Below are 12,300 nucleotides of genomic sequence, written 5' to 3'. Positions count from 1 at the left end.
TGGCCCGATTACACTCAAAAAGGTAGGCACGACCTTTTCATTTGCCACCGCATTCGCCAATACAAAATAGTCAAAACGTTCCGTATATGCGTTCCATTGCTCCACATTTTCATCAAAATCACCGATGTTTCCTAATATAGTAGCCATCTCACGTTTCAAATTAAATTTTCTGTTTACTCACTGCACCCGTAACGTACGCAGATTCATCCGCTCCTCATTGCCACTTGTTGTATCGGTACCTTTCTACCTAGACACAATTTAGGACTCAGAACTCAGAAATTCAAACATGAAGTGCTTTATTGGAAGGAAAGGAAGTTCTGGAAAGTTCTGAACAAAGAGAGCTAGAACTTAACAGAGAACACCCAACCATTTATCTCCTGTGACAGCGCCACCACAGGTGGGAGGAGAACACACAATAGAACACACAATACATAACACCGCAACTATGATACCATTCTAGTAAATCTCCTCTGCAGCATTTCCAAGGCTTTGACATCCTTCCTAATGTGTGGTGCCCAGAATTGGCCACAATACTCCAGCTGGAGCTCAACCAGTATAACTTCTTTGCTTTTGTACTCTGCGTCTAATTATAAAACCAAGAATCCTATATGCCTTTTTAACAGCTTTCTCAACATGTTCTGCCACCTTCAAAAGTTTGTGTATGTATGCCCTCAGGTCTCTCCGTTCCTGCACCCACTTTAAAAATTGTACCATTTAGCTTATATTGCCTCTTTATTCTTTTTACCAAACTGAAATTGAGCAGTTTACCCAGCAGAGTTGTGAAACTACAAATGCACACAGCCCCTTTTGGAAGGGGCTCTACAGTCTATATAAAGTATCTGATAGCTTTTGTTACACTAAGTGCACTGAGCAAATCTTTCCTCATGAGATGAAAGCAGTGAGCTGTTAAGACAAGCTGAGTGTGCTGGCCTCACCCCATAATGCAAGGTCAGTTCATTAACACATTCCACACAACACACAGTGTTGGGTATGAGGAACAGAACCTCAGGTGTCAGCAACCCGTCTAGGGCTGCTGGCTGTCCCTCAAGTGTTGGCAGCATTCTTTGGGGGAGGGGAGCAGGAGTGGCATGGTTGCTCGGGAGGTGCATGTGTGCATGTTATGTTTGGTAAGGGGAACATGGGGAAGGGCCAAGCATGAGAATTTGTATGTATTAGGGCCGACCCTTTAACACCCAGTCCAAATGGGCATGGTGCAGCTGGAGCAGTGCAATCAGGTTATGGGGAGACCTCTGCATTTGAATTTTGCTCAGTACTGAGTAGTTTGTGCCCTGGCCCCAAGCGCCCATGGGCCACATTGGCGTACACTAAGTGCCTTAGGCTCATTACACCTCTCAAGTGTCCACATCCAATGTTGCAGGGAACAGGTGACGGGTGCGTTTCACTGGCCATCCCATCAGCTGCGTCACAACATAGGAAACCACTATATCATGGTTGTAACTTTGCTGAGAGTTGAGCTGATGTGTATTGTCAAGGCATTCATCAGTGAAAAAGGGCTGGGTGTTATTGGGCCAATTTGACAGGTATATGATGCCAGTGGGGAGCCTTTCCCACTGGCACCAGAAATAAAAAATTTAGGCGCACGCTGCCCATGATTATGATTGGAAAATCATTGGCATTGGGCACCCAACTTTCCAACGTGCTCTGCCAGCAGGTGTGCCTGACTGGCTGTCTCCCAGCAACGTGGGCTCATAAAACTGCCCCCGATATTTGAGCTGAGCTTTTCCTGACCTGGGAATATTTTATGTCACTGCAGGTGGAGAGCAGAATCGATACTGTTCAGCACTTTTATCTCTATGGGCAAAACATTCACACCAGAACACTGCAGGTACAACAGTAGGAATGGAATGCTTCTTTTCGTCAAGAATACATTTAAAAGAAATAAACCACACTAAAGAAATCTTGTCTGCTTATTCAAAAAGTCTCCTTTGAGATCTGTATTTGGAGCTGCCATATGGATTTTATATATCAGTTATGTCAAGATGTTCCCAATTTACAGGGGATTTTGTTTTCATATATTTAATGTTAATGATTACATAGAATTTACAGCACAGAAACAGGTCATTCAGCCCACCTGGTCTGTGTCGGTCTTTATGCTCCGCACAAGCCTCCTCCCACCTTATTTCATCTAACCCTATCTGCATACCCTTACAATTAATGCTGCAACCCCTTGACAAGTCCTTAAATTGCAGCGGCCTTCGGTAACGTAATGCTAACCTACACTGCAGTGTCCAGCAATGTTTATTCCTGAATAATTTAGCAAACTACTGTTAACTTTTGGCTTGCTTTCAATTTAAATTTATACATGTGAAAAAGTATGGACGACAGCACAAATGAGTTATCCTTGTATGCATGTTCAGATTGTACTAACAGCTACCGCTACTGATTCTCATGACGACTTTAAAATTCACGTTTTGATGAACATGGGGATACATGCCCTAACATGAACATGAGTTGTTTACCACTGAGGCTCCTTGTGCCTACAATTTCTACCATTTGATTCTCCTGCAGGAGTGGATCTGCTTTAGCACAGCTGTATGGGACGTCTGCCACTCTGGAGCACCATCATTTCAACCATGCTGTAATGATACTGCAGAGTGAGGTAAGCACAGCAAAAGCACTGACTCTAGGCAAAATTAGAAAAAAAACGCTATTTGCAAATGCAATAAAAAACATGGAAAGGGTATCAGTTTTTAATAAACATGGTTGCTGAACTGCAAAATGTCATGGTTTATAAATTATATTTTTATGCATTTATAGCATGAGAATTTATAGTGTGGTAATTATTAAGCCTAACTCTAATATCAAATATATATGCATGACTGTCCACTCTATGCAAAAGCCTAGGAAAGCTTGGGTTTTATTACAAATGAAAGTTTATGCTTACGAGGATTCTTTAACGTGAATCAAGTTGATTAGTGCCACACAATTGGTTTGTTAGCCAATAATTTATATCATCACATTTTTTAGCAAAGCACGGTATCAGATGAATTGTTACCCTCATATACCAGCAATCTTTATTCATGTATGAAACAGTGATACAGGTTCTAAACCATTACTTCTTACAAGTTGTAATTTAAATATATTTCTTCTTCTTATTGAAATCTTTGTGCAGGTTTAACTAGAAGGGAGCATTCACTGCCATACAAAACTTTTCTTCCATCTTTGCAGTCACAGCCATTTTCCATTCCTGCTTGCTAGAATTTTCCAGAAAGGCCTATTAAAAATAATAAAGCATTATCCAGGATTGTTGGGAGCTCCCTTAACACAAACACATAACAATATCTTTAAAAATCAAAATTGGTGAGATGGCTCTTCATTTTCAACAGCTTATCTAATGAGCTCGCCAGGAACCAATAAGTTGGAAATCTGCAATGTTGTCAGCAATTTTTTTTTTATTCGTTCATGGGATGTGGGCATCGCTGGCAAGGCCAGCATTTATTGCCTACCCCTAATTGTCCTTGAACCGCTGCAGTCTGTGTGGTGAAGGTACTCCCACAGTGCTGTTAGGGAGGGAGTTCCAGGATTTTGACTCGGTGACGATAAAGAAACGGCGATATATTTCCCAGTCAGGATGGTGTGTGACTTGATGGGGAACTTGGAGGTGATCATGTTCCCATGCACCTGCTGTCCTTGTCGCAGGTTTGGGGGGTGCTGTCGAAGAAGCCTTGGCGAATTGCTGCAGTGCATCTTGTAGATGGTACACACTGCAGCCACGGTATGCCGATGGTAGAGGGAGTGAATGTTTAAGGTGGTGGATGGGGTGCCAATCAAGCGGGCTGCTTTGTCCTGGATGGTGTCGAGCTTCTTGAGTGTTGTTGGAGCTGCACTCATCCAGGCAAGTAGAGAGTATTCCATCACACTCCTTACTTGTACCTTGTAGATGGTGGAAAGACTTTGGGGAGTCAGGAGGTAAGACACTCACCACAGAATACCCAGCCTCTGACCAGCACTTGCAGCCATAATATTTCTGTGCTTGGTCCAGTTAAGTTTCTGGTAAATGGTGACCCCCTCAGGATGTTGATGGTGGGGGATTCAGCAATGGTAATGCCATTGAATGTCAAGGAGCAGTGGTAAAGACTCTCTCTTGTTGGAGATTGACATTACCTGGCACTTGTGTGGCGCGAATGTTACTTGCCTGAATGTTGTCCAGGTCTTGTTGCATGTGGGCATGGACTGCTTCATTATCTGAGGAGTTGCGAATGGAACTGAACACTGTGCAATCATCAGCGAACATCCCCACTTCTGACCTTATGATGGAGAGAACCCAAACTGAGCATCGGTGAGTAGGTTATTGGTAAGTAAGTGCCGCTTGATAGCACTGTTGACAACACCTTCCATCACTTTGCTAATGATTGAAAGTAGATTGATGGGACGGTAATTGGCTGGATTGGATTTGTCCTGCTTTTTGTGGACAGGACATACCTGGGCAATTTTTCACTTTGTCGGGTGGATGCCAGTGTTGTAGATGTACTGGAACAGCTTGCTTAGAGTCACGGGTAGCTCTGGAGCACAAGTCTTCAACATGACAGCCGGGAAGTTGCCGTGTCCTATAGCCTTTGCTGTATACAGTGTGCTCAGCCGTTTCTTGATATCACGTGGAGTGAATTGAATTGGTTGAAGACTGGCTTCTGTGATGGTGGGGACCTCTGGATGAGGCCGAGATGGATCATCCACTCAGCACTTGTGGCTGAAGATGGTTGAAAACACTTCAGCCTTGTCTTTTGCACTCATGTGCTGGGCTCCGCCATCATTGAGGATGGGGATGTTCATGGAGCCTCCTCCTCCCGTTAGTTTTTTAATGGTCTACCACCATTCACAACTGGATGTGGCAGGACTGCAGAGCTTTAATCTGACCCCCTGGATGACAGGAAACCTTTTCATTTATTATTTAAGTGTTACCGGGGGTTTAACTTGGCACTGAAATATCAGTCCTTTACTCCCAACCTTATTAGTTGTGTGCAAGTCGACCCTGAATTTCTGTAGGGTTGTACGGATCTCCTGCCATAATGTCAGCAGGAGATTGCCATAACTCCTGTAGAAACAGCATAAATATCCTTTTTTCACTGTTTATGCCTTTTCCCCAGGATTCCACAAATCTCCCATCGACGAACCCTTGTGGGAATTCCAGGCAATTATGCATTTGAACATAAGGGCCTAGAAATTCAGTTGCGATCGCCAGCCGTTAACGCCTTAAGAGGGGTAGATTTCCCGTGCTAGGCACTTAGCGCCCGGGCGCAGCGCGATCTGCGCCTCGCCCCAACTTCAGTTGACATTTAGCGCCGGCGCAAAGTGTTAGCGCCCGCTCAGCTGTGCGCGCAGCTTATGATGTCATTTCGTCGTGCAACGCTGTTTGTGCGCCCCAAACCGGAAATTCAGTGGCGGCCGCACAATGTGGGCGTGGCGCTGTTAAGAACTGTGAAGTGGAATGCAACAGAGGCCCTGTGGGCCTCTGGGAGCGCTAATTAAAGGGCACTTACACTGACCTATAAAGCCCAGCCATTTTGCTGCAATGACTTTAGTGCTTTGGATTTCTGGACAGAGACCAAGGAACAGAGCTTACTGATTTGGGACAATATAGGAGAGGTATTTTTGGCTTCTGGCCAGAGCTTTGACATTTGAATCATTGTGATTTCACTGTTTGCAAGTTTATTATGGGGGCTGTATGGGGTCGCAACCCTCAGTTCCAGCATTATGTGCGAAGGGCTCGCAGACGCTGTGTGAGAGGCCCAGCCATGCCTAGACGCAGAGGGGCCATCAGGCGTCGGCAACGTAGGCCTTAACCACTCAGGGAATACCGGCAGCAGGTGTCCTATCTCACCATGACTGCCGCGCAGTGTGTTAAGAGGCTGCGCTTCAGAAGGGAGGTGGTTGCAGAGATCTGCCAGCTGCTTCACAGAGATCTGCGTCCACAGCTGATGTGCAGGACGTCTCTCTCGGTGGAAGTTAAGGTCACGGTGGCTCTGAACTTTTATGCAAGCGGCTCCTTCCAAGCCGCTGCTGGGGACATAGCGAACATCTCCCAGTTCGGCGCGCATCGCTGCATCCGGCAGGTCACCGATGCCCTTTTCGCGAGGAGACACCAATTCATCTCCTTCCCCATGACTCCAGAGTGGCAGGAGCAGCGTGCAGTCGGATTTGGCAGGATCGCGGCCTTCCCCATGGTGCAGGGCGCCATTGACTGCACGCATGTGGCTATGCGGGCACCTATCGACAATGCCGAGGATTACCGCAACCGGAAGGGCTACCATTCCCTTAATGTACAGCTGGTGTGTGACCACAGGCAGCGCATCCTAGCTGTCAATGCCCGCTTTCCAGGAAGCAGCCACGATGCATTTATCCTGCGCCAGACTACTGTGGCTGACATGTTCGAGGCACAGCCTCCACCAAGGGGATGGCTTATTGGGGACGAGGGCTACCCTTTGTGTACATGGCTCGTGACCCCACTCCGCGCGCCCAGGACCCCTGCTGAGGAGGCATACAATGAAAGCCATCAAGCCACAAGGAACATCATAGAGCAAACGATTGGCATCCTCAAGCAACGGTTCCGCTGCCTGGATCGCTCCGGCGGATCTCTGCAGTATTCGCCGGATAGAGTCTCCCAGTTCGTCGTCGTGTGCTGCATGCTGCACAACCTGGCTATCCGCAGGACTCGGGCACTGCCACCTGACGTTGCACCACCACCTCAGGAGGACGAGCAGGAGGACCATGAGGAGGCGGAGGAGGAGGAGGAGTACCAGCCCAGGAGGGAGCCACAAGGTCCAAGGGCCGTCCGCCGGCGGCTTATTGAACAACACTTCTAGACCCCCTGTCAGGGAATGGCCTGTGGCAATGAACGCACCTGAATGCAGCCGCTCCGCAAGCCCTCAGCCGCTTAACGCAACAACCACTTAAAACATGACACCTGGACATGCTGAATAAATAAAAAGCTTTATTTTACAAACTCGGGGCCCTTCCCACATGAAACAGAAAAACAGACAAGACCCCCAAAAAACAGTCAAAAACATCTCTCACTCCCACAACCTGGGGAGGAATAACAAAACTTGGCCATCCAAAATGCCTTCATCTTCGGCCTTACCAAAATAAGCCCCCCCCCCAGAACACAAACACCCCCATATAAAAAAAACCGCTATCACCACACTCTACTGGGTGTGCCGAGAGGGCGAGTCCTTATGCAGGCTTCTCCGGCCCCTGCCCGACCTGCTGCTCTGCCTCAACCCGGGCCCTGTGGGTGTGGCAAGGCTGGGGGAAGGCTCATGAGGGCCACAATGCGTGATGGCAGATGCCCTTGGGGGTCGGCCTAGACGAGGCACGGCCCTGGAGGGGCCGGCTGCTGACTGCTGCAGCTGTGGCTGGCTAGCAGCAGCTCGTCGCACCTTGGCTGGGGGAGTGGAAGTGTCGGCTGCACCAATGGGGGCAAGCTGGCTGATGCCAGGCGCGCGCTGTTCGCCACAGACTCTGGCACTCGGCCGGGCTGGCAGTGCAGCAAGCGCAGCAATCTGGTGGAGGCCAGACCGCTGTGCTGTAGCAGGGCGGCGGGTGCCCTGGCGATGGTTCCGCGCCACAGCGAGTGTGGCAGAAGTGAGTGCCCGAACTGCCCTGGTCTGTGCCCGCATCAGATCTGCGAGTGTCTGGACGGCACCACTCATGGACTCACGACTCGCGTCGTGCACTGCCGCGAGTTGCTGGACACCCTTGTCCTGTGCTGCCGCGAGTTGTTCAACACCCCTGTCCTGTGCTGCCGCGAGTTGTTCGACACCCCTGGCGTGTGCTGCCGCGAGTTGGTCGACCCCCCTGGCCTGTGATTCCCCGAAAGCGGCCACACTATGAGCCAGGGACTCAATGGCCTGAGGCAACTGTCCCACAACCCCCATGAACTCCTTGTGGTGCCGCTCCGACGCCGCGGACATCTCATCAAGGAGGCGCACCTCCTGGGCGAGGACCGTCTCCGGACTGGAGGGCGGACTCTCCCTCTAGGGAGAAGGCCGCCGTGCTGCCCGACCCTTCCCGCGTGCCTCGACCCCACTGTGCCCAGGAGCTACACCCCCCTGCAACACTTCCCCCTGGCTCTCCTCCAGGCCAGACGTGTCCCCTCCATTGCCATCCCCTGGCGCGGATGAGGGTTCCCCCGATGTGCCGCCTTCCTCCTGGTCCTCGTCGTCCTCCTCCTCCTCCAAGGGCCTGGCACTCTGAGCTTCAGGGACCACCTCCTCCTCACCAGCTGAAAGCAGGAAGGCACAAGAGTAGCTTTAGAGTGAGGACAGGGCGCCAGCGAGGGAGGCATGAGTGGTGGCATTAAGCGCATTGGTCGGACAGTGGGAAAGGATGTCGATCTGAAGCGCGAGGGCAACGAGAGAGGTCCAACCGGTCATGTCCTTACCAGTGGTTCCCAGTACAGGGTCCGCATCTCCAATGGCAACGGGGCCAGTCACCCGGCCACGCATGAGTCGAGCCATGCTCTCCTCCAGCTCACTGAGCGCCTGGTACTGGGGACGGCCTCCCCCGGTGGCAGACTGGCTCCTCAAATTCTGCGCCAGCTTGGCCTGCAACAGAAAGGACGGCCTCTAAGCACAGTATGGTGCCCTGTTGTTGTGTGCACTGCCTCCCATGGTCGAATAGCTTGGCCAGTGTGGTGCCCTGTTGTTGTGTGCACTGCCTCCCATGGTCGAATAGCTTGGCCAGTGTGGTGCCCTGTTGTTGTGTGCACTGCCTCCCATGGTCGAATAGCTTGGCCAGTGTGGTGCCCTGTTGTTGTGTGCACTGCCTCCCATGGTCGAATAGCTTGGCCAGTGTGGTAAGTGCAGAAAGTGCTATTGATGATCATGCCAGTGCCATAGCTGCGGGAGGAGGGCTGGCCATTAGGCCTTTGAGGTCCCTTTGCCCATAATGTGAGGTGCATATGCAAGGATGAGGAGGACACTGGAAAGGGTACTCACCTTCACCATCTGAGTGAGGTCGTTTTACTTCTTGCGGCATTGGTCCGCACTCCTGGGGACATCGCTGGTGGATGAGACCCTCTGGGCGATCTTTTTCCAGGCTCTCCTGTACTGCCTCCTGGGAGCCTTCTTGCCACTGTCCGGGCACAAGATCTCTCTTTTCTTTTCCACACCATTAACCAGCACCCTCAAAGCATGCTCTGAGAAGCGCTGCGCTCGTTCACGGGCCTTCTCCATGGCTTCAGGCGCTATTTGGGTCTAGCTGCAGGGCTCCACTATGCAGGGCGTGGCAGCAGTCAAAGTCGACCCTTCCCCCTTTAAGAGCTGGCCGGCGTCAGGGTGTCTGCTGTCAATCAAAACATGTCCGCACCTGCGCTGCGCCCGGCCTCGGCGTTATCAGTCCGCATCGCCGGCTTAGCGCCTGAAGATAGCAGCGCAACGACAGTTTCAGCGCTCGCCCAAACTCTTGGCCAAATCTACTGAATTTCGGCGAAGTGGCCTACACTTTCCGGCGGGCGCTAACTTTAGCAAACGCCCGACTTTACCGCCCCAAAAGTGGCCAGACTGAATTTCTAGGCCAAGGTCTTCAGTGTTTATCCACACTCTTCAGTGTCTATCCATTAAGTGTATTCTCCCATTTCTTATTTTTTCTCAAAATGTATTACCTCACATTTATCCATATTAAACTGCCTCTGGCATCTGTTTGTCCTTTCTGCTTACTATGTCTTCCTGAGGTCGCTTAGTCCTTCAGTCTGTTTGTCAAACCTTCCACTTTTGTGTTGTCAGCAAATTTTGAGAATGTGTTTCCTCTAAGTCCAAATCATCCATATATAGCAAACTAGCTGGAGTGCCCAGCGGTGCCAAGGCTTTTTCGAGGTCATGTTGTTGGAAGAGAGAGAGAGAGCGACTGGGGGAAGAGAGAGAGCGACTGGGGGGGGGAGAGAGAGAGCAACTGGGGGGAAGAGAGAGAGAGAGAGAGAGAGAGACTTGGGGGAAGGAGAGAGCGAGAGAGAGACTGTGGGGAAGGAGAGAGAGAGAGAGAGAGAGAGAGACTGGGGGGAAGGAGAGAGAGAGACTGGGGGGAAGGAGAGAGAGAGACTGGGGGAAGGAGAGAGAGAGACGGGGGGGAAGGAGAGAGAGAGAGAGACTGGGGGGAAGGAGAGAAAGAAAGAGAGGGAAGGAGAGAGAGACAGAGAGAGAGAGAGGGAAGGTGAGAGTGAGGGAAGGGGCTGGACTCAGAGCCCGGTGGGTGAAGGGCGGCCACCATTTTGTGAGGTCGGCGGGACGGTTGAGACCGCGGGGAAGGGCTTGGACTTAGAGCCCAGCCGCGGTGACCGTGGGTTATATTGCGATGACTGTGTTATAGGACAATGAAGCCAACTACCCTCTGACCGGAGGAATCAGGAGCCACTTTCTTAAGCTTTTAATCTGCGATTTAATAATTTCAAAATACTGTTACTTGTTCCACATTTAAATTTTATGTAGTTTAAAATATTTCTAACATTGAATATAATTCTGGTTAATATTTGGGATCCAGGGTGTAGTTAGTAATGCTTGAAGTCTTACGTTGCAGCTTCTGACCGCCTGTGTGAAGCAGAAACTCAGACATAGTTTGATGCTGAATCTTTGCTGGTTGTTCGAATGATGCCAATAAATCTGTATCCGTTTCTGTGACTTTTTCATAATTAGGAAATGCCCCAAATTGATGAAACGCCGACTCCCTCCCCCCTCTTCCCCCCCCCTCCTCCCTCCCCCCCACCTCTTCCCCTCCTCCCCCTCTCCTCCCTCCCTCTCCCCCCTTCCTCCCTCCCCCCTCCCTCCCTCTCCCCTCCTCCTCCCCCTTCTCCCTCCTCTCCCCCCTCCTTCTCCCCTGCCCGAGCCCTCATCCCCCGCTCCAATCCCTCTTTCCGCCCCGGGCCCGGGCCTCAGCACCTGGATGAACGCGTTCCCTTGGACGCTTTTGGCGGCCTCGGCCATCACCCTGAGGCGAACACCCGCACTGACATGGCCCAGCCGAGTCAGCGCCCCGGTCAGCTCGAGCTCCGCAGCCGCCGTTCGGCCGCAGGCCACAAAGCACCCGAGCCCAGCACCGGCGATGGCTCCGCGGAGCTCCGTGCCGCCCCATGCACTGACATGGCCCCGCCCTCCCGAGCTGGCTTCAAGACCGCCGATTGCGGCTGTGAGAGACGGCCGGCGGGCCCGGTTGCCGGGGTAACCCTTCCCGCTCTCCGAGCCCCGCCCCCCCCCACCCGAGCCGGCTTCAAGACCGCCGAGCGGGGAAGAGAGAGAGACGCCGCATCTGACCTGCTGGCTTCCCATGCTCTGTGCGTCGCCTGCTGCGCGCGCACCCTGTGCCTGTCCCGTGTCCCTCGCGGCTGATGCCGTTGCCCGGGTAACGAGACGGGGGGAGGAGCTTACCACAAGCCGTGGGAAAATTACCTAGCTCGGGCGTGGCTGGGCAGAAGAGGCCCAGGCTTTGAGGCCCAGGCTTTGAGGCCCAGGCTTTGAGGCCTTAGAAAAACGGGGAAAGGTAGGAAAAAGAATCATCAGGTTAGAGAAAATATTTACAAATGAATTAACTTTTTTAAAACAATTTAATAAAAGCAATTTTTTTTTGCTGGAAATGTAGATTTGAAAAGAAACACGCAGAAAGCGGGAAAAAGAAATGAACAGCTTGGAATCAAGATGGCGGCTGCTCACCTCGGTTCAGAACGATCAAGCCCGCCCCACACACGCACTGATTTGGCGACCGTCATGTCACCGAAGCGTAGGATTGGTCAATTGTCCTGTCGCTCGACTCTAGGAGGGCCCGCCCGGACGCGCGACGAACCTGCCCCCACCACGCAGCGATTGGTCGACCGTTGGGTCGCTCGACCGTACGATTGGTCGACCTTAATGTCACTCTATGCTAATGAGCGGATAATGAGCGGAATTTTGACAATGTTTTGGATACCGCGGGCGCAATTTTTGTCTCGCCGAAATGCAAATACACTTATGACCGTTGTGGAATCGTAAGCTTTCTTTTGATGTAATGCATGTGTAGGTACGCTCTATAACTTTAGAGTGTATAGCCGGACAGACAGACAGACGGAAGGACAGACAGACAGATCTATCCTTTTATATATAGATTAGCTGGGGGTGCCCGGCGGTGCCGAGGCTTTTTTGAGGGCATGTTGTTGTTGGAAGAGAGTGAGGGAGCGAGTTGGGGGGAAGAGAGAGAGCGAGTTGGGGGGAAGAGAGAGAGCGAGTTGGGGGGAAGAGAGAGAGCGAGTTGGGGGGAAGAGAGAGAGCGAGTTGGGGGAAGAGAGAGAGCGAGTTGGGGGGAAGAGAGAGAGCGAGTTGGGGG

The 12,300-nt window shown here is 51.3% G+C and overlaps 2 protein-coding genes across 3 annotated transcripts in view; one reads left to right on the top strand and one right to left on the bottom strand.

The window, feature by feature from the left end:
• The window catches only part of LOC147117571 (dual 3',5'-cyclic-AMP and -GMP phosphodiesterase 11A-like), a 653,699-nt gene that overhangs the window by 241,850 nt on the left and 399,549 nt on the right, over positions 1-12,300 (top strand). Inside the window, exon 12 of the mRNA XM_085989379.1 lies at positions 2,530-2,620. Coding sequence (XP_085845505.1) covers positions 2,530-2,620 — 91 coding nt within the window. The remainder of the gene's footprint in view (positions 1-2,529; positions 2,621-12,300) is intronic.
• On the bottom strand, positions 288-9,957 carry LOC147117572 (uncharacterized). Of its 2 annotated transcripts, none has more exons than XR_015078483.1 (3): positions 8,955-9,955; positions 8,399-8,561; positions 288-3,235 (listed from the first exon to the last, which is right to left on the bottom strand). XR_015078483.1 is itself a non-coding variant. In XM_085988674.1 (3 exons), exons 1-3 carry the CDS (start codon positions 8,961-8,963, stop codon positions 7,992-7,994), a joined length of 420 nt encoding a protein of 139 aa, XP_085844800.1. In that variant the 5' UTR covers positions 8,964-9,957; the 3' UTR covers positions 6,930-7,991. The 2 variants fall into 2 exon arrangements, 1 of the variants encoding a protein (XP_085844800.1); XM_085988674.1 differs by lacking the exon at positions 288-3,235 and adding an exon at positions 6,930-8,239 and having other exon boundaries at positions 8,955-9,957.

The sequence above is a fragment of the Somniosus microcephalus genome, chromosome 5 (assembly GCF_052327205.1).
Source record: "Somniosus microcephalus isolate GS21.2 chromosome 5, FLI_Smic_1.0, whole genome shotgun sequence".
Lineage (NCBI taxonomy): Eukaryota > Metazoa > Chordata > Chondrichthyes > Squaliformes > Somniosidae > Somniosus > Somniosus microcephalus.
The sequence above is the reverse complement of the archived record's forward strand: the minus strand, read 5'-3'. Positions and strand labels throughout refer to the sequence as shown.

Excerpts from the sequence above, each read along its gene's own strand:
- LOC147117572 (XM_085988674.1), bottom strand. Across the intron at positions 8,240-8,398 it reads CCCTGTACTGGGAACCACTG|CTGGTGAGGAGGAGGTGGTC; the intron begins GTAAGGACATGA and ends TCCTGCTTTCAG.